Genomic DNA, 19,855 nt, shown 5'->3' with positions numbered 1-19,855 from the left:
TTGATTAGAAAACTCCTTGAGACTTAAAATTAATAATGAAAATTAGACTTATTTTAAATACTTTAGAATGCATACATTTTGCTTCATATTCTTTTTTATTATGCCTGACAATCTTTTAACTGAAGCATTCAATCCCTTTATATTTAATATGCCTACTGATATATTTTGGTTTAAATCTACCCTCCTACTTCGTGCTATTTGCTTCAGTTATTCTGTCTTCATTTTTCTCTTCTTTTTTTGCCTTTTTTTTTCTTTTGGATTGCTTGTTTTCCACCATTCTGTGTTTTCCTAAACTAGTTTGGAAATTGTATACTTTATTTTCATCCTTTTAGTGGTTATCCTAGAAATTATAGTACACATAAATCCTTAACTTGGGTCCTCTAGAAAGTAGAACCTCCAGCAAAGGTGAAAGTGTTGTTACTTTATTTGAGACGTGTAGCTCAGGAATGTAAAGATAAGGAAAAAAAAGAAAAGTGAGACAAGGAAAAACAATATGTGATCATGGTGGCCAGACTTGATGACGAGCTGTGAAGAATCATAGAAATCTCCCAGCAAGTGTGCTCACTTAAGAGTCTGGGACGTCTCCAGAAGATGTACAGGGAGGAGCTGCCCCTCATGCAGTCCATCAAAGGGAGGGAGGAAGAGTAATGCAGTTTCCTAACTTCTCCCGTTTCCCGTTGGCCAAGGCCTGCCGCATAGTGCAGTGTCATCTGGTCCTTTGCGCTTAGTCACTCGGTTGTATCTGACTCTTCGCAACCCCATGGACTGCAGCCCGCCAGACTTCTCTATCCATGGGGATTCTCCAGGCAAGAATACTAGAGTGGGTTGCCATTTCCTACTCCAGGGGATTTTCCCAACCCAGGGATCAAACCCAGGTTTGCCACATTGCAGGCAGATTCTTTGTCCTTTGGTAATTGCTAAGGAAGTCAGTTTGGAGAGGAAATGGCAACCCACTCCAGCCAGTGTTCTTGCCTGGAGAATCCCATGGACAGAAGAGCCTGGCAGGCTACAGTCCATGGGGTCGCAAAGAGTTGGACACGACTTAGTGACTAAACCACCACCACCAAGGAAGTCAGTCAGCCCCACCTGTCAACAGAAAGTTAAAGAGTTACTGAGCATGATTGACGGCAGGAGGAGAAGGGGACAACAGAGGATGAGATGGTTGGATGGCATCACCAACTCAATGGACATGAGTTTGAGCAACCTCCAGGAGTTGGTGATGGACAGGGCAGCCTGACGTGCTACAGTCCCTGGGGTCACAGAGTTGGACATGACTGAGCAACTGAACTAAACTGAACTGAGCATAGCCCTGCCCATCAGAGCAAGACTCAGATTCCCCCACAGCCAGTCCCTCTCATCAGGAAGCTTCCACCAGCCTCTTATCCTTATCCTTCAGAGGGCAGACAGAATGAAAACCACAATCAGAAAACTAAGCAAACTGATCACATGGACCACAGCCTTCTCTAACTCAATGAAACTATGAGCCATGCTGTGTAGGGCCACCCAAGACGGACAGGTCATAGTGGACGGTTCTGAAAAAACATGGTCCACTGGAGAAGGGAATGGCAAACCACTTCAGTATGCTTGCCTTGAGAACCCCATGAACAGTATGAAAAGGCAAAAAGATAGGACACTGAAAGATGAACTCCCTAGGTCAGTAGGTGCCTAATATGCTACTGGAGAAGAGTGGAGAAATAGCTCAGGAAAGAATGAAGAGGCTGAGGCAAAGCGAAAACACCACCCAGTTGTGGATGTGCCTGGTGATGCAAGTAAAGTCTGATGCTGTAAAGAATAGTGTTGCATAGGAACCTGGAATGTTAGGCCCACGAATCAAGGTAAATTGGAAGTGGTCAAACAGGAGATGGCAAGAGTGAACATTGACATTTTAGGAATCAGCAAACTAAAATGGACTGGAAGGGGCAAATTTAATTCAGAAGACCGTTATATCTACTACTGTGGGCAAGAATCCCTTAGAAGAAATGGAGTAGCCCTTATAGTCAACAGAGGAGTGTGAAATGCAGTACTTGGGTGTAATCTCAAAAACAACAGAATGATCTCTGTTTGTTTCCAAGGCAAACCATTCAATATCACAGTAATCCAAGACTATGCCTTAACCACTAATGCCAAAGAAGCTGAATTTGAATGGTTCTATGAAGACCTACAAGACCTTCTAGAACTAACACCAAAAGAAGATGTCCTTTTCATCATAGGGGACTGGAATGCAAAGGTAGGAAGTCAAGAGATACCTGGAATAACAGGCACGTTTGGCCTTGGAGTACAAAATGAAGCAGAACAAAGGCTAACAGAGTTTTGCCAAGAGAACGCACTGGTCATAGCAAACACCCTCTTCCAACAACACAAGAGAAGACTCTACACATAGACGTCACCAGATGGTCAATACTGAAATCAGACTGATTCTATTCTTTGCAGCCAAAGATGGAGAAGCTCTATAGAGTCAGTAAAAAAAAGACCAAGAACTGACTGAGGCTCAGATCATGAACTTCTTATTGCAAAATTCAGACTTAAATTGAAGAAAGTAGGGAAAACCACTAGACCATTCAGGTATGACCTAAATCAAATCCCTTACAATTGTACAGTAGAACTGACAAATAGTTTCAAGGGATTAGATCTGATAGAGTGCCTGAAGAATTATGGAAGAAGGTTCCTGACAATGTACAGGAGGCTGTGATCAAAATCATCCCCAAGAAAAAGAAGTGGAAAAAGGCAAAATGGTTGTCTGAGGAGGCATTACAAATAGCCGAGAAAAAAAGAGAAGTGAAAGGCAAAAGAGAAAAGGAAAGATATATCCATCAGAATGCAGAGTTCTAAAGAATAGCAAGGAGACATAAGAAAGCCTTCCTAAGTGATCAGTGTGAAGAAATAGAGGAAAACAATAGAATGGGAAAGAGTAGCTATCTCTTCAAGAAAATTAGAGATACCAAGGGAACATTTCATGCAAAGATGGGCATAATAAAGGACAGAAATGGTATGGACCTAGCAGAAGCAGAAGATATTAAGAAGAGGTGGCAAGAATACATAGAAGAACTGTACAAAAAAGATCTTCACGACCCAGATAATCATGATGGTGTGATCACTCACCTAGAGCCAGACATCCTGGAATGTGAAGTCAAGTGGGCCTTAGGAAGCATCACTGCAAACAAAGCTACTCAAAGTGATGGAATTACAGTTGAACTATTTCAAATCCTAAAAGATGATGCTCTGAAAGTGCTGCAATCAATATGCCAGCAAATTTGGAAAACTCAGCAGTGGCCACAGGACTGGAAAAATCAGTTTTCCTTCCAATCCCAAAGAAAGGCAATGCCAAAGAATGTTCAAACCACCACACGATTGCACTCATCTCACATGCTAGCAAAGTAATGCTCAAAATTCTCCAGGCTAGTCTTCAACAGTATGTTAACTGAGAACTTCCAGATGTTCAAGCTGGATTTAGAAAAGGCAGAAGAACCAGAGATCAAATTGCCAACATCTGTTTGATCATAGAAAAAGCAAGAGAATTCCAGAAAAATTTCCGCTTCATTGACTACGCCAAAGCCTTTTACTGTGTGGATCACAACAAACTGTGGAAAATTCTGAAAGACATGGGAATACCAGACCACCTGACCTGCCTCCTGAGAAATCTGTATACAGGTCAGGAAGCAACAGTTAGAACCAGACATGGAACAACAAACTCGTTCCAAATTGGGAAAGGAGTACGTCAAGGTTGTATATTGTCACCCTGCTTATTTAACTTATATGTAGAGTACATCATGAGAAACACTGGGCTAAAGGGAGCACAAGCTGAAATCAAGATTGCCAGGAGAAATATCAATAACCTCAGATATGCAGATGACACCACCCTTATGGCAGAAAGAGAAAAAGATCTAAAGAGCCTCTTGATGAAAGTGAAAGAGTAGAATGAAAAAAGCTGGCTTAAAACTCAGCATTCAAAAAACAAAGATCATGGCATCCGGTCCCACCACTCCACAGCAATAGATGGGGAAACAGTGGAAAGAGCTACAGACTTTATATTTGTGGGCTTCAAAATCACTGCATATGGTAACTGCAGCCATGAAATTAAGAGGCCTGCTCCTTGGAAGAAAAGCTATGACCAACCTAGACAGCATATTTAAAAGCAGAGACATTACTTTGCTGACAAAGGTCCATATAGTTAAAGCTATGGTTTTTCCAGTAGTCATGTATGGATGTGAGAGTTGGACCATAAAGAAAGTTAAGCATTGAAGATTTGATGCTTTTGAACTGTGGTTTTGGAGAAAAGTCTTGAGAGTTCCTTGGACTGCAAAGAGATCAAACCAGTCCATCCTAAAGGAAATCAGTCCTGAATATTCATTGGAAGGGCTGATGCTGAAGCTGAAGCTCCAATACTTTGGCTACCTGATGCAAAGAACTGATTCATTTGAAAAGACCCTGATGCTGGGAAAGATTGAAGGCAGGAGGAGAAGGGGACGACAGAGGATAAGATGGTTGAATGACATCACTGACTCAATGAACATGAACTTGAGCAAGCTCCCGGAGTTGGTGATGGACAAGGAAGCCTGGCGTGCTGCAGTCCATGGGGTTGCAAAGAGTTGGACATGACTGAGCGACTGACCTGAACTGAACTAAAGTCAGTGGTATGGCATTGCAGCCAATTCTGTAAAGTCAGATAGGCTTGGTGCATTTCAGTTTGGACTCCAGCCAGCTCAGGAAGCTGGGCAAAGACAGCAGCAGTGCAGAGGTGGAGGTAGGCAGCACCTTGGAAAGAAAGAAGTGGCCAGGAGAATCTGGGGAAGCATTGCTTCCAATACTCCTACATAACATCAGACCTAAAGTTAACTTGTACCTTTGCCCTCCCCACAGATAATTTATTTAACCTCATTTGCCTCCTTCCTTCCTTATATATTATTACCATTGTATATTTCTTTTTGTGTTTCACTAGACATTTATATTTGTTTTAACCAGTTAGTGTTTATTATGATTTTATCACATATTTACCACTTTCTTGGCTCTTGATTTATTCTTATAGCTTAGATCTGTTGAGGATCATTTTCCTTCTACCAAAAGTGTACCCTTCAGAATATACTAGTGTTCAGGATATATAATATGCTACCTGCTATGTAAGGAAGAAAGAAAAATAAGAATATACATTTGTATTTGAAAGAAGCAGCAGTGGAAAGCAATAGAGGAAATCAGTGAAACCAAAAGTTAGTCCAACCACTTGACAAATATTTCGCTAAGCTGACCAAGAGAAAAAGAGGACTCAAATTACTGAAATCAAGAGTGAAAGAGGAAACATCACTTTGGACCTCACAGAAATAAAGATCACAAGGGAACACTACAGACAGCTAGGGGCAAGAGTGAGTGTTAATGAATATGGAGTTTGTTTTTGGACTGATGAAAATGTAAGATTGATTGTGGTGATGATTGTTCAACTCTGTGATTGCACTAAAAACCACTGAATTAAACACTTTGAATAGGCTGAGTTGTATGGTGTGTGAAGTGTATGTCACGAAAGCTGTTTTTTGTGTTTTTTAATGAGGGAATTTGGGGGCCTCCCTGGTGGTGTAATGGTTAAGAATCAGTCTTGGAACATAAGGGACACCTGTTCAACCCCTGGTCCGGGAAGATCCCACCTGCCTTGGAGCAGCTGAGCCCGTGCACCACAACTACTGAGCCTGCGCTCCAGGGCCCAGGAGCCGCAGCTACTGCAGCCCACAGGCCTGGAGCCTGTGCTCCTCCACAGGAGAAGCCAGCACAAGGAGAAGCCTGCACCCAGCAACTGGAGAAGCCTGTGCACAGCAGCCAAGAGCCACGACAGCCAAAAAATAAATAAATCTTTAAAAAAAAAAAATAAGGGAATTCCCCGGCTGCCCAGTGGTTAGGACTCTGTGCTTCCAACGCAGCGGGCACAGGTTCAATCCCTGGTTGGGGAACTAAGATCTCACAAGCTACACCATGCAGCCAAAAGAATAAAGTTTAAAAAAAAAGGAAACACTGGAAGAATACATAGGAAACTAGAGAACAATGGATGAGAGTAAGAATTATCTTAAAATATTTTTATATAGTTTAGTATTCAAAAATAGTAAAATTTATGGAATCCTGGGAAGTTGTGGTAAGACAAAATAAAGTAACGAATGTTAGTTCTTAGTTAAGGACCTGAAATCAATCATGTTCATCAAATAAAGCTGTGGGTATGGAGCTGGGGGTTGAAGATGAACTGTAGTAAAATTGCTTTTTTATTTATTTGGGTACATATGTTCCAAGTGTACGTGGCAGGATGTGCACTGTTTGTGTTTGTCGTGACCGTGTTTGCCCTAGAGTAACTGCAAGGTGAAGATGGCAGTACTGTGTGGAGGCTGAAGAAGATAAGTAATTAGATTAAAAGCATGCTAAGTCTTGCATCTGAGGCTTACAAGTTGATCCACTGTACATCTGAGTACAGGTCACAGTTGGAACACTAACTTGTGTTGACACAGTGAGGGAAAAACAGGGATTCTGCTGCTCAGAGGTGGCTTCCCTGATAGATCAGTTGGTAAAGAATCCACCTACAATGCAGGAGACCCCAGTTCGATTCCTGCATCAGGAAGATCCCCTGGAGAAGGGATAGGCTACCCACTCCAGTATTCTTGGGCTTCCCTTGTGGCTGAGCTGGTAAAGAATCCGCCTGCAATGTGGGAGACCTGGGTTCGATCCCTGGGTTGGGAAGATCCCCTGGAGGAAGGCATGGCAACCCACTCCAATATTCTGGCCTGGAGAATTCCATGGACTGTATAGTCCATGGGGTCACAAAGAGTCAGACATGACTGAGTGACTTTCACTTTCACTGTTGCTCAGAGTGGCAGTAGGGAAGAGGAACTGTAAACATTTTGTAAGATTTCTCAATTTGTGAAATTCCTTGTTTGTGGTCCTCTCTGTGTTCAGCTGTCTATATCTCTGTAACAATCACAACACTTGTAACATGAAAGCCTTCATGAATGGTGAAAAGCAAGGGTGGTACAACCAGCCCTTGGGAAGTGGGGCAGTGGAATTCCCCTGTCTGTAGTGGTGAGCGTTTAGGAGAAAGGGCAAGAACCATGAGTCCCTAGGGCCTATAGTAAGGAAGAAAAGAGCATAGGAGATTGTCATGCATCTGAGAAGTAGCCTCAGAGTGTCCTGATACCCCTTTGGGTCCAGTTCTGTAAGAATAGGAGAGTCATTGTTTTCTTTCCATGTGTTCCAATTCGGTTCTATGGAGACCTGTTACACGGTGGGCTGGGGACATAGATGGAATTCTTATGGGATATAAATTCTTGATTTCACCTGACTAAATTGTTACTTGAGTCACATCTCAGGCCAGGGCACAGGAAGTAATGCACAATTTGTTCATTTATCCATTAGTTCACTCAGCAAACCTTGTACATCTGCTGTCTGTCTGATGAGACCCTAGGTGTCTGGATATAGATACCAAGAAGAGGAAACAAACCCTGACCTTGCGGCCCTGTGACCCTCCCAGCCTAAGAGGCAGACCTGTGAAGAGGTCCATGTGACAGTGCTGAGGATTTGCCAAGTGCGTGGGAATGCAGAAGAGAGGCTGTGAAATGGGCCCTGGTGCAAATTCAAATGCCCGAGGGGACTGGGCAGGTTATGCAAATACTTGAAAAGGAGCCAGGTTAATGCAAAGTGGTAAGCACCTGAAAAGTGCTGGTTCCATCTGCAGGAGGCAGCCTCTGGATGGAGCAGGGGTAGAGAGATGTAGTCTTCTCGGTACACCCTTTTCTACCTTTTGAATTTTATACATGGGCATCTGTTACCTGGTCCAGAAGAAAACAGTTTTTTCAAAGGAGGTAACTATTACTCAGCTCCAACCTATTTTTTATTTCTGAAAATGTAGTTTCCCTCAGACTGTATATTTTAATATTTAAAAAGAAACTGAAAATCTGGACTTTAAAGTTTTAAATGTTGACAGTTAATTTTTTAAAACCACACAAATGTTTATTTTTAGAGCATCATCACAACCTTAAGAGTAGGTGATGATTTCTTAGGACACAAAGAGCATCTATCTTAAAAGGAGAAAATTAAAGTCAGACTTCATCAAAATTTAAAATACCTGCTTTGGAATACTCCATTAAGAAAGCAAAAAGAGTTCATAGATGGGGAGAACATGTTTGCAGTGCAAACATATAACAGAGGACTAGTGTCTAAAAATACATAATTCTTGCAGCTCAATAATAAACGGTAAATGACCAATTTATCTTGTTTTTACTGTTTTTTCTGACTGCACACGTCCCAGGTCTTTTTAAATTGAAAGACGGTACAGAATCATGAAATGATGTCTAAGGGTCCCCAGTATATGCCGCAAGGACCAAGGTCCCCACTGCAATGACATAAAATCTGGCATTAGCACCTGCAGGCTTTGTTAGACCTCGTTTCTTGATTGTTGCATACTCTTTCTGGTGTTCAACCAGCTTCAGGAATATTTGATATTTTTGTCATGATGTCTTTTATCCTCTCATCTGAAAAGCACAGCTTTCCCAACTTGGCTCATTCTTTGCCATGGCCTCCTGTACAGAAGTGAGACACCCTGAGGCACAGGCTCTCAGACTAGCAGCACCCACAAGGACAGATTCCACCTCTGTGGAATTCCACCTGTACACATTTGCACAGACAAGGGATTCTTGCTCAGGCCCCCACACAAGTAGAGAGTGCTGACAGGGTGCCCAGCTGCCTGCCTGGCTTCTGTACTGATGCACGCCTTGAAAGCAGGTCGTCAAGGTCCAGAGGCCTTAAAGAAATATATGAATAGCCAATTCAGTCATTAAATTAAAGCACAATGAGATACATGCCTGTGCTGTAAAATGGCAAAATGATACTGCTCTCTAGGTGTGTATGCATGTTTTGGTTAAAAAAAGGCATTGAAAATAGTATTACTTTAAAACTTAAAACATTTCAATCCAGAGGCCATGCCCTTTAGTGTCAGATCTGCTGAAGGAGACTGGTTGCTGTGGAAATCTCAGCAAACATGTAAATCAACAGTGAGGAACCCCACAAGCTGAGCCTTCTTACTCAGATCCAGGCGACTGCTTAAACTGCATATATGCTTGGCATCTGCAAAGTTGGCATGACCCTGTCCCATGTGGTCTATCAGTTTGCCACCAACACTGACCACTTTCATTCAGCCAAGACCCAGGGACCATGGTTAAAAACAAGTGGCCAGATGCTTGGTAGAAAAATTCAGTTTTGTGCCTATCCCCACATGACAAGATGTTCCACAGATTACAGCCAGCCTTGATGTTACTGGCTTTCCCTCGGTGTGGCTGTGCACGCTCACATCTCCAGTCACTCCCTGGGGACAGAGATGCTGGTGGCAGCCACTTTGGTGAGCTCATTCTACCATGAGGACAGCAGTACTGTCAAGCACCACCCCAGAATCCTACTAAACAGCCCAACTTAAAAATGGACAAGGACTTCCCTGGTGGTACAGTGGATGAGAATCCGTCTGCCAGTGGAAGAGACTCAGATTCAATCCCTGGTCCAGGAAGATCCCACATGCCACCGAGCAGCTAAGCTCATGTGCCACAACTCCTGAAGCCTGTGCACCTAGAGCCCGTACTCCGCAATGAGAGAAACCAGTTCTTGGGCCACAGTTAAGAAGCCAGCATACCACAACTAGAGAGTAACCCCAACTCTGCAACTAGAAAAAGCCCACGAGCAGCAAGGAAGACCTGATGCAACCAAAAAGTAATTAAGAAATGGGCAAGAGATCTGATCACCTTACCAAAGGAAATATATGAATAGGCAATTAAGTCATTAAGTTAAAGCCACAGTGAGATACATACCTATGCCCTAAACTGGCTAAATGATACTGCTCTCTAGATGTGTTTGCATGTTTTGGTTAAAAAAAGGCATTGAAAATAGTATTTTAAAACTCAAAACGTCAGATTCTCTTTTCCGATTGTGTTGTGGACATATGTGTCTGTTTTTTGGCTACCCACATTTTCTTTCTTTGGAGATTTTTTTTTCCCCTTTCTGCTATATAGAGGTGGTATGTATATCTTTTTCCAGTTAAGACTGTGCAGATGTTTTTCCTGTCACTAGGAGCAAAAGAGAAGCTCTTTCAACTGATAAAGGATATCTACTAGATATCTTCAAACTGCCGAAGTCAAGATATCTATTATTGCTGTTATTAAGCAATATTGTATTAAAGGATATACTTGATTCAAAAAGAAAACAAAATGATGCTAAAGACAAAACCATCATAATATTCAGATAATACAAATATCTACTTAGAAAATTCAAAAATATTTACAATCAGATGTTAAAAGTAGACCAGGAGTCCTATATATCATCAACAAACATTTAGAAGATAGAATAGTAAAAAAAAAAAAAAAAATTCAATTTATAAGGGTAACAAAATCTACAAGGTGCTAAAATAAATGTAGTGTGATTGGTGTATATAATATAGGTGAGGAGTAGGTTGATGGGGCAAAATTTTATCAGCAGAAGGGTCAGCAATGTAGAGTTCCCCCTGACCTCTGAACTTCTGTAGAAAGAATTGTTGGTCCTTAAGCAGCTGGATCAGAGAAGGCGATGGCGCCCCACTCCAGTACTCCTGCCTGGAAAATCCCATGGGCGGAGGAGCCTGGTGGGCTGCAATCCATGGGGTCGCTGAGGGTCGGACACGACTGAGCGACTTCACTTTCACTTTTCACTTGCATGCATTGGAGAAGGAAATGGCAATCCACTCCATTGTTCTTGCCAGGAGAATCCCAGGGATGGGGGAGCCTGGTGGGCTGCCGTCTATGGGGTCGCACAGAGTCGGACACGACTGAAGCGACTTAGCAGCATAAGCAGCTGGATGTACCAGGGCAAGTGTCCTAAAAAACACTGTCATTGTAATGTTATATGTGTTAATACGAAAGTTAGGAGGAGTCAACTATTTAACAATGATTGCTCCTAGGCTGAGTAGATGGCCTTGTGGAAACAGGGCTTGGCCAGAAGAGTTTACGTGCCAATGAGGCTGGTAACAGTTTATCTCTAACTCAGCAACTGGCCGAACTACCAAAATGGAGAGGGACACCTGTTTTTGCCTTTTCTTAATATGTAGTAGGCTTTATGGAACAGTGGCTAAAAGTGTAAACTCCATTGCCAGATTGATTAATCAGAACCCCTGTATGCCTGGGTTTCCTCATCTGTAAAATGGAGATAATAAAAACAGCTACTTCATTTGGACTGTTAAAGGGATTAAATGGACATGTCTAAGGTGCTTAGAACTGTGCCTGGCAAGTAGTAGGCGCTAAACAAATTTTAGTTATTATGCATAATATTATTGAAATGATTTTTGAAATTATAAACCCAGAAAAATTAAGAAAGCAGGAGGGGACCATCAGCACACAGACTATTTTAACACATTTTTGGAAGATGGAAACTCAAATAGAATAATAGTAACCAATAAAGCAGACTGACAGAGCCCGCAGCCTGAATACACATGTAACACCTGGGAGACTGTACCTTGTAGAGAACCCTGGAGCAGCAGGTGGCCCAGAATGCCAGCTAAGAAGGCGGGCAGGAAAGCCAAGGGACTAACTGAAAAATCTCTGAGAGACTGCCAGCTCCGTCTGCCTCACCATCAGACTGTTGACTATGCAGGTCTTATCACTAAGGCAAAACATTAGTGGTTCTTCTCTTCTTAAAAAAAAAAAAAAAAAAAAGGAATAAACTGACTTAGAGGAGCTAGTGTGGGTCCTGGGTATCCCCAAACAAAGAATCCTTCAAGAACTGGTCTTTTTATGTTCCTTAGATGAGTTTTCAACTGCTATCTCTGACTTTACAACTGACTTGAAATCATTTTCTGAGGTGTTTCTCTGAAGTTGAGGGCTTCTCCTGGGCAAGTATTAGCTCCCCTATCTTCCTCCGTAAAGTTCAGATCACACTCATGTGGCTTTTAATCAGACTCTTTAACCAGAATTTTGATCAGTCAGCTTTGCAATCACCTAATTTTCAAACATGAATTGAAAACCCTGGGTCTCTACACATTGGAGGAAAGCTGGTAATGTGAAAAATCTCAACATAAAGGTAAATAGTAATTAGCCTTGGAGGAAACAGATCATTCAGGAAACAGATGAACACTATTTGGATTAGTACTGATAAAGATAGTTTGCACATCAGACCCAGAAAATGGGGACGACCTCAGTGACCTGGCCCAAGTCACAAATCTAAATCCAGGTCAGCCAGCACTTTCAGGAAACGCCTGACAACGAAACCTAGTATACACCAATCAGAATCACCCCAACTCAGCTTTACCTAGATTGCCTGACCCTAGAAAACAGGACATGTTACCCTTTAATGAATCCTTGACCTCCTGGCCAATCATGCCTCTTCCCTATGAAACCTACCTTCACTCTCCACCTCGACCTCCGCCCTTCCCTTTGGAGCAGCACTCCATTGCCATGAGACGCTGTGCTCCTCCAGTCCACGGATTGTTTTCCCTTGACTGAAGAGCAACAAACTTGTTATTTTAGTTTTGTCATTTGACAGTATTGTAGTAGAGATTTTAAAAAATTATCTTGGCTAAGAAAATTAGATCTCGTGAAAGAAACAGACAACAAAAACAAGCAATCAATGCTGGAGAGGGTGTGGAGAAAAGGGAACCCTCTTACACTGTTGGTGGGAATGCAAACTAGTGCAGCCACTATGGAGAACAGTGTGGAGATTCCTTAAAAAACTGGAAATAGAACTGCCTTATGATCCAGCAATCCCACTGCTGGGCATACACACTGAGGAAACCAGAAGGGAAAGAGACACGTGTACCCCAATGTTCATCGCAGCACTGTTTATAATAGCCAGGACATGGAAGCAACCTAGATGTCCATCAGCAGATGAATGGATAAGAAAGCTGTGGTACATATACACAATGGAGTATTACTCAGCCATTAAAAAGAATACATTTGAATCAGTTCTAATGAGATGGATGAAACTGGAACCTATTATACAGAGTGAAGTAAGCCAGAAAGAAAAACACCAATACAGTATACTAACGCATATATATGGAATTTAGAAAGATGGTAACAATAACCCTGTGTACGAGACAGCAAAAGAGACACCGATGTATAGATCAGTCTTATGGACTCTGTGGGAGAGGGAGAGGGTGGGGAGATTTGGGAGAATAGCATTGAAACATGTATAATATCATGTACGAAACGAGTCGCCAGTCCAGGTTCGTGCACCGTACTGGATGCTTGGGGCTGGTGCACTGGGATGACCCAGAGGAAGGGTAGGGGAGGGAGGAGGGAGGAGGGTTCAGGATGGGGAACACAGGTATACCTGTGGCGGATTCATTTCGATATTTGGCAAAACTAATACAATATTGTAAAGTTTAAAAATGAAATAAAATTTAAAAAAAAAAAGAGCTGTGGGAAATTGAAAGTATAATTGCTGAATTTAGAATTACTATTGGAAAGTTGGAAGATGCTGAAGAAGAAGTCTCCCAGAAAGTACAGCCATAGGACGGAAAGAATATATAAGCAAAAAAAAAAAAAAAAAACCTTTGGTGATAAATTCCCATCTGAATAATGGGAATACGAGAAAGAATGAAAATAGAATAGTAGGCAGTAGGAAATTACCAAAGAAATTATAGAAGATAATTTCCCAGGACTGATGGAGGTCCATGTGTTCAGCTTGGAACACGTCCACTGGGTTCAGTAAATGTACAAAGACCCACACCAAGACACAGTCACTTTGAGATTTTATAACCCATGGATAAAAGAGAAAACCCTAAAAAGATACAGGAAAGATGGAAGCTAACACCAAAGTAATAAAGACATGTATGTACTAGCAGCGGAAACATTAATCAGTCTTAAATTATTTAGAATAAAATACTTCTGTTGTGGGACTTGGTTTTGTGAGACCTTTGGAGTCCTGACTAACCCTGATGACTCAGTACCCTAGGGAAGTTACTGGTGATTTCTCAGGAAATTGCAATTTGTTCTGGGTGTTAGTTCCTCAAATTGTTCTCGCTGCTTCCCATTAAAAGGACAAAGAGAATAGTTGTATTTACTCTCTACTTTCTCCTTCCTTTCAGCTGGGACTCTGGATTAACTTCGAGGTAAGTAAATTACCACCTCTGGCAAAAGTACTTTTCCACTTATGACCCTCTTGTTTCTCTTACTCTTGTTTCTCTTTGGAGGCAAAAGGACAGGGCACTGGAGTCATACAGATGTGGACTTAAATCCTTTCCATGACACAGCAGCTGCACTGGTCCTGTTAGTACCGCGGTTAAAGAGCATGAAACCTGGAGAAGGCCTTGGAGATCTCCCCAGAAAGGCCCTGGGACTAGCAAAACTGAGCACTGAACTTTGTAGACCTGCAGGAGGGATTCCAGGGAGTTTGTTGCCACCCTGTGCTTGTTTATCTCCAGGGAGGCCTGGAGCTATGGCATTGCCTATTGGCCAAGCCTAAGTGAAACATACTAACTACGACGAATGTAGCCCTGTGCTAGAATCTGAGAGGACAGGGGCAGCCCATTCCAGCTTGCTTGAGACAAGTTAGGTGTCCTGCTTTGGGCTGCATGACCGAAGCGGCAGAGAATATCCCTCCTTAGGTGAGAGAGTGATTTCCCTGAGACAAAGGTACCTAGCACGTGTCTAGGTGGTTCATTACCTAAAATGAAGCACGGACTGTATAGCGGAGGAAGGCTCCTAGAAGCTGGGCCTGGAGTCTGAGACCACGCTGATGTTGGCCTGTCCTTTGTTTTTATTTTTGTATCATATCTTTTAACTTTATTAAAGTCTGAAGTAAGTATACTATGTAGAGGCTTGTGAGTTTTTTCTTTTATCTGACCCTGTGTACTTGCTGAAGTTGGCACTGTGAATGGGATTATGGGAACAGTTTTTGACTTGATTATTTACACACTGGCTCAGGCTTTGTTTAGGAGAAAAAAAGTGGGAGAACTACCTAGAACCACTGATGCCAGGTTGGCTGATGAAGGCATCCTGATTTCAATTCACTCTAGTACTATAATTATTCATTGGGGGGAAAGCATACCAATAGATTTTTTTTCTTTTTGCTATTTTTAAAAATTGAAGTATAGTTCATTTATGGGCTTTCCTGATAGCTCAGCTGGTAAAGAATCTGCTTGCAATGCAGAAGACGTCAGTTCAATTCCTGGGTTGGAAAGATCCCCTGGTGAAGGGAAAGGCTACCCACTTCCGTATTCTTGGGCTTTCCTGGTGGCTCAAGACAGTAAAGAATTAACCTGCAATGTGGGAGACCTGGGTTTGATCCCTGGGTCAGGAAGATCCCCTGGAGGAGGTAATGGCAACCCACTCCAGTATTCTTGTCTGGAGAATCCCATGGACAGAGGAACCTGGTGGGCTGCCATCCATGGGGTCACAAAGAGTCAGACACGACTGAGTTGACTGAATACAGCACAGCACTTTCCCCTCTCCTCCCCGCCACCCCAGCAATGGAATTTAAAGGTGGTAGATCCAGAGCCAGCGGAAGCATTTAAATAGGTTAAAACAAATTCAGAGAGAGGGGAATTCAGTCAAAAACAGTGAGGCAAACAAGGCAGGCCTCCGCAGCCAGCCCGGGATCAGTGGTTCCAAACCTTTCTCCCCTTCATGGCCTGGGCTGCTTTGGCAACAATGAAAGTACTAAGAAGTAGTGATGAGTGTACTAAGGAAGAGCCCTAGGCTGCCAAGTCCACCAGGCTGGCTGGTTTCTTCTGTAAGGGAAGGGACTTGAAACCAAAGGGAGAGTTGAGCAAATACTTCTTTTGGCTGGAATGTGGCCCTTATCTGCTAACCGCTAAAGGAATTCTACGGGGAGAGCGCATGAAGACACTAACTGAAATGAAGGCGCTCTTCAGTCAAAAAGCCCAGTAACCTTGTGGACTGATGAGAGCTTCCCGAGGAACCACTGCTGAAATGGACTTAACGTCTTAGAGACAAAGGAGTTTTCTTTACACTGAGTACTCCCAGATGAAGGGCATGCTTGGGCTTAAATAAGATCTTCAGTGAGCTGCAACTTCTGCAGAAATGCAGGTAGACGGGCAAATTCCAAATCAGCTGACCCTGATTAAGGCGGGGCACACAGAGCAAAGTTGGTCATGTGGAACTATCCAACTCCACCTGTAGGCATTAAACGAAATACTTTGTTGATTCCTGAAATGTTGAGAATGCAAACATGTGTCTTTGAACTTGTTATATGATGATACAGATTTCCCCTAATCTATCCTTTTATCTACTTCCCTGGTGGCTCAGACGGTAAAGCGTCTGCCTACAATGCAGGAGACCCAGGTTCACTCCCTGGGTCGGGAAGATCCCCCAACAATGGTCCATCTAGTCAAGGCTATGGTTTTTCCAGTGGTCATGTATGGATATGAGAGTTGGACTGTGAAGAAAGCTGAGCGCCAAAGAATTGATGCTTTTGAACTGTGGTGTTGGAGAAGACTCTTGAGAATCCCTTGGACTGCAAGGAGATCCAACCGGTCCATCCTAAAGGACACCAGTCCTGGGTGTTCATTGGAAGGACTGATGCTGAAGCTGAAACTCCAGTACTTTGGCCACCTCATGCGAAGAGTTGACTCATTGGAAAAGACTCTGATGCTGGAAGGGATTGGGGGCAGGAGGAGAAAGGGATGACAGAGGATGAGATGGTTGGATGGCATCACCGACTCGATGGACATGAGTTTGAGTAAACTCCAGGAGTTGGTGATGGACAGGGAGGCCTGGCGTGCTGCAATTCACGGGGTTGCAAAGAGTTGGAGACAACTGAGCGACTGAACTGAACTGAACTGATCCTTTTATCTTAAGTGACGATTGATACTATGATACTACTAGGACCCCATAGGTGACCTTACTGTTGAAGGCAGGATAAAGGTCTGCTGTTACAGACCTACTAGCATATTTTCTCTGAATTAGACTAAGTTATAAGCAGAAGAGCACTGTAATTCAGAAGAAAAGAGTAAAGGGCTGAAACACAGCAGGGGAAGGAGACGGTGGGACGAACTGAGAGTAGCATTGGCATACACGTGCTGCCGCGTGTAAAGCAGGCACTGTTGAGAAGCTGTAGAGCGCAGGGAGCTCAGCTTGGCGCTCTGGAATGACCTAGAGGGACGGGATGGTGGGGGGAGTGGGAGGGAAGCTCCAGAGGGAGGGGATATATCCACATTGTTGTATGGGCTTCCCTGGTGGCTTAGATGGCAAAGAATCTGCCTGCAGTGCAGAAGACCCAGGTTCGATCCCTGGGTCAGGAAGATCCCCTGGAGAAGGAAATGGCAACCCACTCCAGTATTCTTGCCTGGAGAATCCCATGGACAGACGAGACTGGTGGACTACAGTCTGTTGTTGTACATCAGAAACTAACACAACATTGTAAAGCAATTATCCTCCAATTAAAAAGAAATATGGTATAACCAGCAAAACAAAAAAATAAAGGGCTTAAACAAATCTCAGGACTAGTAAACCAAGTGACAATGTTCATGAACCTCTTTTTTTCCCTTTTCAGAAAATGGCCACCCAGGAGAAAGCCCCTGAGGAGAGGATTTCACAGTTTGATTATGCTTTGCTCCCAGAGATGTCTGCTTTTCTAGGTGTAAATGCACTTCAATTTGTAAAAGAAATAGAAGAAAAAGAGCACAGAGACAGGGAAAAAATGCAAAAAGGCTTTAATTCACAAATGCGTAGTGAAGCAAAAAGGTTAAAGACTTTTGTGACCTATAACACCTTCAGGTCGTGGACGTCGCAGGAGATGGCAGAGGCCGGGTTTTATTTAACTGGCACAAAATCTGGCATTCAGTGCTTCTGCTGTAGCTTAATCCTCTTCGGTACTAGCCTCCAGAATACCCCCATGGAACACCACAAGAAGTTCCATCCAGACTGTGAGTTCCTTCTGGGTAAAGATGTTGGTAACATTGCCAAGTATGATGTAAGAGTTCAGAAGCCAGAGAACACGTTGAGGAGGGACGACAAAGCCAGATACCAAGAAGAGAAGGCCAGACTCGAATCCTTCAAGAACTGGCCATTTTATGCCCAAGGGACGTCCCCAAGGGAGCTCTCAGCTGCTGGCTTTGTCTTTACAGGTAATTTGAAATCATTTTCTGAAATATTTCACTGGAATTAAGCTTAGGTTCGGTTGCAATATTTTGCTCCGTTGCAGTATTTTGTAAATCTTTCCTCACTTGGTCAACATGTTATGCTAGGAACATCTATTTTCTCAAGATTCAACTTCAGTAATTTTACTTTAGCTTTAATACAACATGTCAGTTTACCAAAAATATATGCAAAATAAGAAAGTGACTTTTTCTAAAATTTTGGACGTTAGATAATACTTGACTGGATTTCTAAGGCCCTGAAAATAAACCGTGAGGTCAGCCTGACCCTAGTCTCCTTCTTACCCATCCACCTTTTACTGCTCTTAAAGGATTGTTCTCTGATTCTTTTAAATGATTCTTTTAAGTTCTTAAGTGATTGTTCTTTTAATTGCTGCAGTATTGGAGGGTTTTGGTGTGTGTGTGTGTTTAACCTTAAGTTTAATTATAACATATAGGTCAAGTTGCATTTCAGAAAACTGGGTGTGCTGTCACTCAGTCATGTCCACCTCTTTGTGACCCTGTGGACAGGGGCCCACCAGTCTCCTCTGTCCACGGAGTTCTCCAGGCAAGAATACTGAAGTAAACTGTACGTTGTTTGAGTTGTCCTAGCCACGTGATAAATGTCATGACAGATCTGAGTGAGAATACTGATTAATACATACGGCTATCATTTACTGAGCACCTACTCGATGCTAGGCCCACCACCACCACCAGGCACGGATCCAGCACTTACACTGATCCAAGAGATTTGTCCTTTCCCCCATTTCACAGCTAATGTCACTGAGGCCCAAAGAGTTTAAGAAACGTGCCTGAGGATAGCCAACAAAGACCTACTGTATAGCACAGGGAACTCTGCTCAATGTTATGTGGCAGCCTGGATGGGAGGGCAGTTTGGGGAAGAATGAATACGTATACATGTATGGCTGAGTCCCTTTGCTGTCCACCTGAAACTCACAACATTGTTAATCGACTATGTGCTGTACTTAGTCACTTAGTCCTGTCTGACTCTTTGCGACCCCATGGACTGTAGCCCGCCAGGCTCCTCTGTCCATGGGATTCTCCAGGCAAGAATGCTGGAGTGGGTTGCTATACCCTCCTCCAGAGGATCTTCTCAACCCAGGGATCAAACCCAGGTCTCCTGCATTGCAGGCGGATTCTTTACCATCTGAGCCACCAGGGAGCGACTGTACTCCAATATAAAATAAAGTTTAAAAAAAGAAACAAAGTGTTTACATTCCACCTCAGGTACACTGCACAGCACTTGACTCACAGTACACGCTTCCCTGGTGGCTCAGCGGTAGTCTGCCTGCAATGCGGGAGACCCAGATTCGACCCCTGGGTCAGGAAGATCCCCTGGAAAAGGAAATGGCAACCACTCCAGTATTCTTGCCTGGAGAATCCCATGGACAGAGGAGCCTGGGGGGCTACAGTCCATGAGGTCGCAAAGACTTGGACATGACTGAGCAACCAACACTTTCATATGTTGGATATATGATATGTTAATTGCTACTATTATTGTTAATTAATAGCAGAAGCTTGAAGAAATTCATATTGATAGTGTTACTCAAGTTGGATGTAAAGAAGAAAATTTAAAAGATTTTTAGTATAGGATTCCCCAGATGTCACAGTGCACTTATCACATATTTCTTCAAGATATTATAGTTAATGTCCTAATTGACCAAGAGACGGAAGCAGAGAAAACGCAGAAAAACCACGTCTTTCTGTCATGTTCACAGCGGTTCTGGTTTGTAGTTTGACTTTAATTTGCCTACCAGTTTGTGTACTATT

General features: G+C 42.9%; 2 protein-coding genes across 7 annotated transcripts in view; both read left to right on the top strand.

Annotated features, from left to right (window-relative positions):
* Positions 1 to 8,227, top strand: part of GTF2H2 (general transcription factor IIH, polypeptide 2, 44kDa) — a 30,904-nt gene extending 22,677 nt beyond the window's left edge. For 3 of the 4 annotated variants that reach the window (XM_059878699.1, XM_059878698.1, XM_059878700.1), the window contains exon 17: positions 2,073 to 5,479. In XM_059878699.1, the coding sequence (XP_059734682.1) occupies positions 2,073 to 2,380 (308 nt within the window). In that variant the 3' untranslated portion in view covers positions 2,381 to 5,479. Of the gene's footprint in view, positions 1 to 2,072; positions 5,480 to 7,374 lie in introns of those variants that run through there. The other variant, XM_024981256.2, reaches the window with a different exon arrangement.
* A 5,745-nt stretch (positions 8,228 to 13,972) lies between these two features.
* NAIP (NLR family apoptosis inhibitory protein) overlaps positions 13,973 to 19,855 on the top strand; it is a 42,214-nt gene continuing 36,331 nt past the window's right edge. Inside the window, exons 1-2 of one of the 3 annotated variants that reach the window (XM_059878857.1) lie at positions 13,973 to 14,077; positions 17,482 to 18,055. In XM_059878857.1, coding sequence (XP_059734840.1) covers positions 17,485 to 18,055 — 571 coding nt within the window. In that variant the 5' untranslated portion in view covers positions 13,973 to 14,077; positions 17,482 to 17,484. Of the gene's footprint in view, positions 14,078 to 16,235; positions 18,056 to 19,855 lie in introns of all 3 variants that reach the window. The other 2 variants (XM_010816709.4, XM_059878856.1) reach the window with 2 other exon arrangements.

This window comes from Bos taurus, chromosome 20, assembly GCF_002263795.3.
Source record: "Bos taurus isolate L1 Dominette 01449 registration number 42190680 breed Hereford chromosome 20, ARS-UCD2.0, whole genome shotgun sequence".
In the NCBI taxonomy this organism is placed as follows: domain Eukaryota; kingdom Metazoa; phylum Chordata; class Mammalia; order Artiodactyla; family Bovidae; genus Bos; species Bos taurus.
This window is presented reverse-complemented; position numbering and strand designations above follow the sequence as displayed.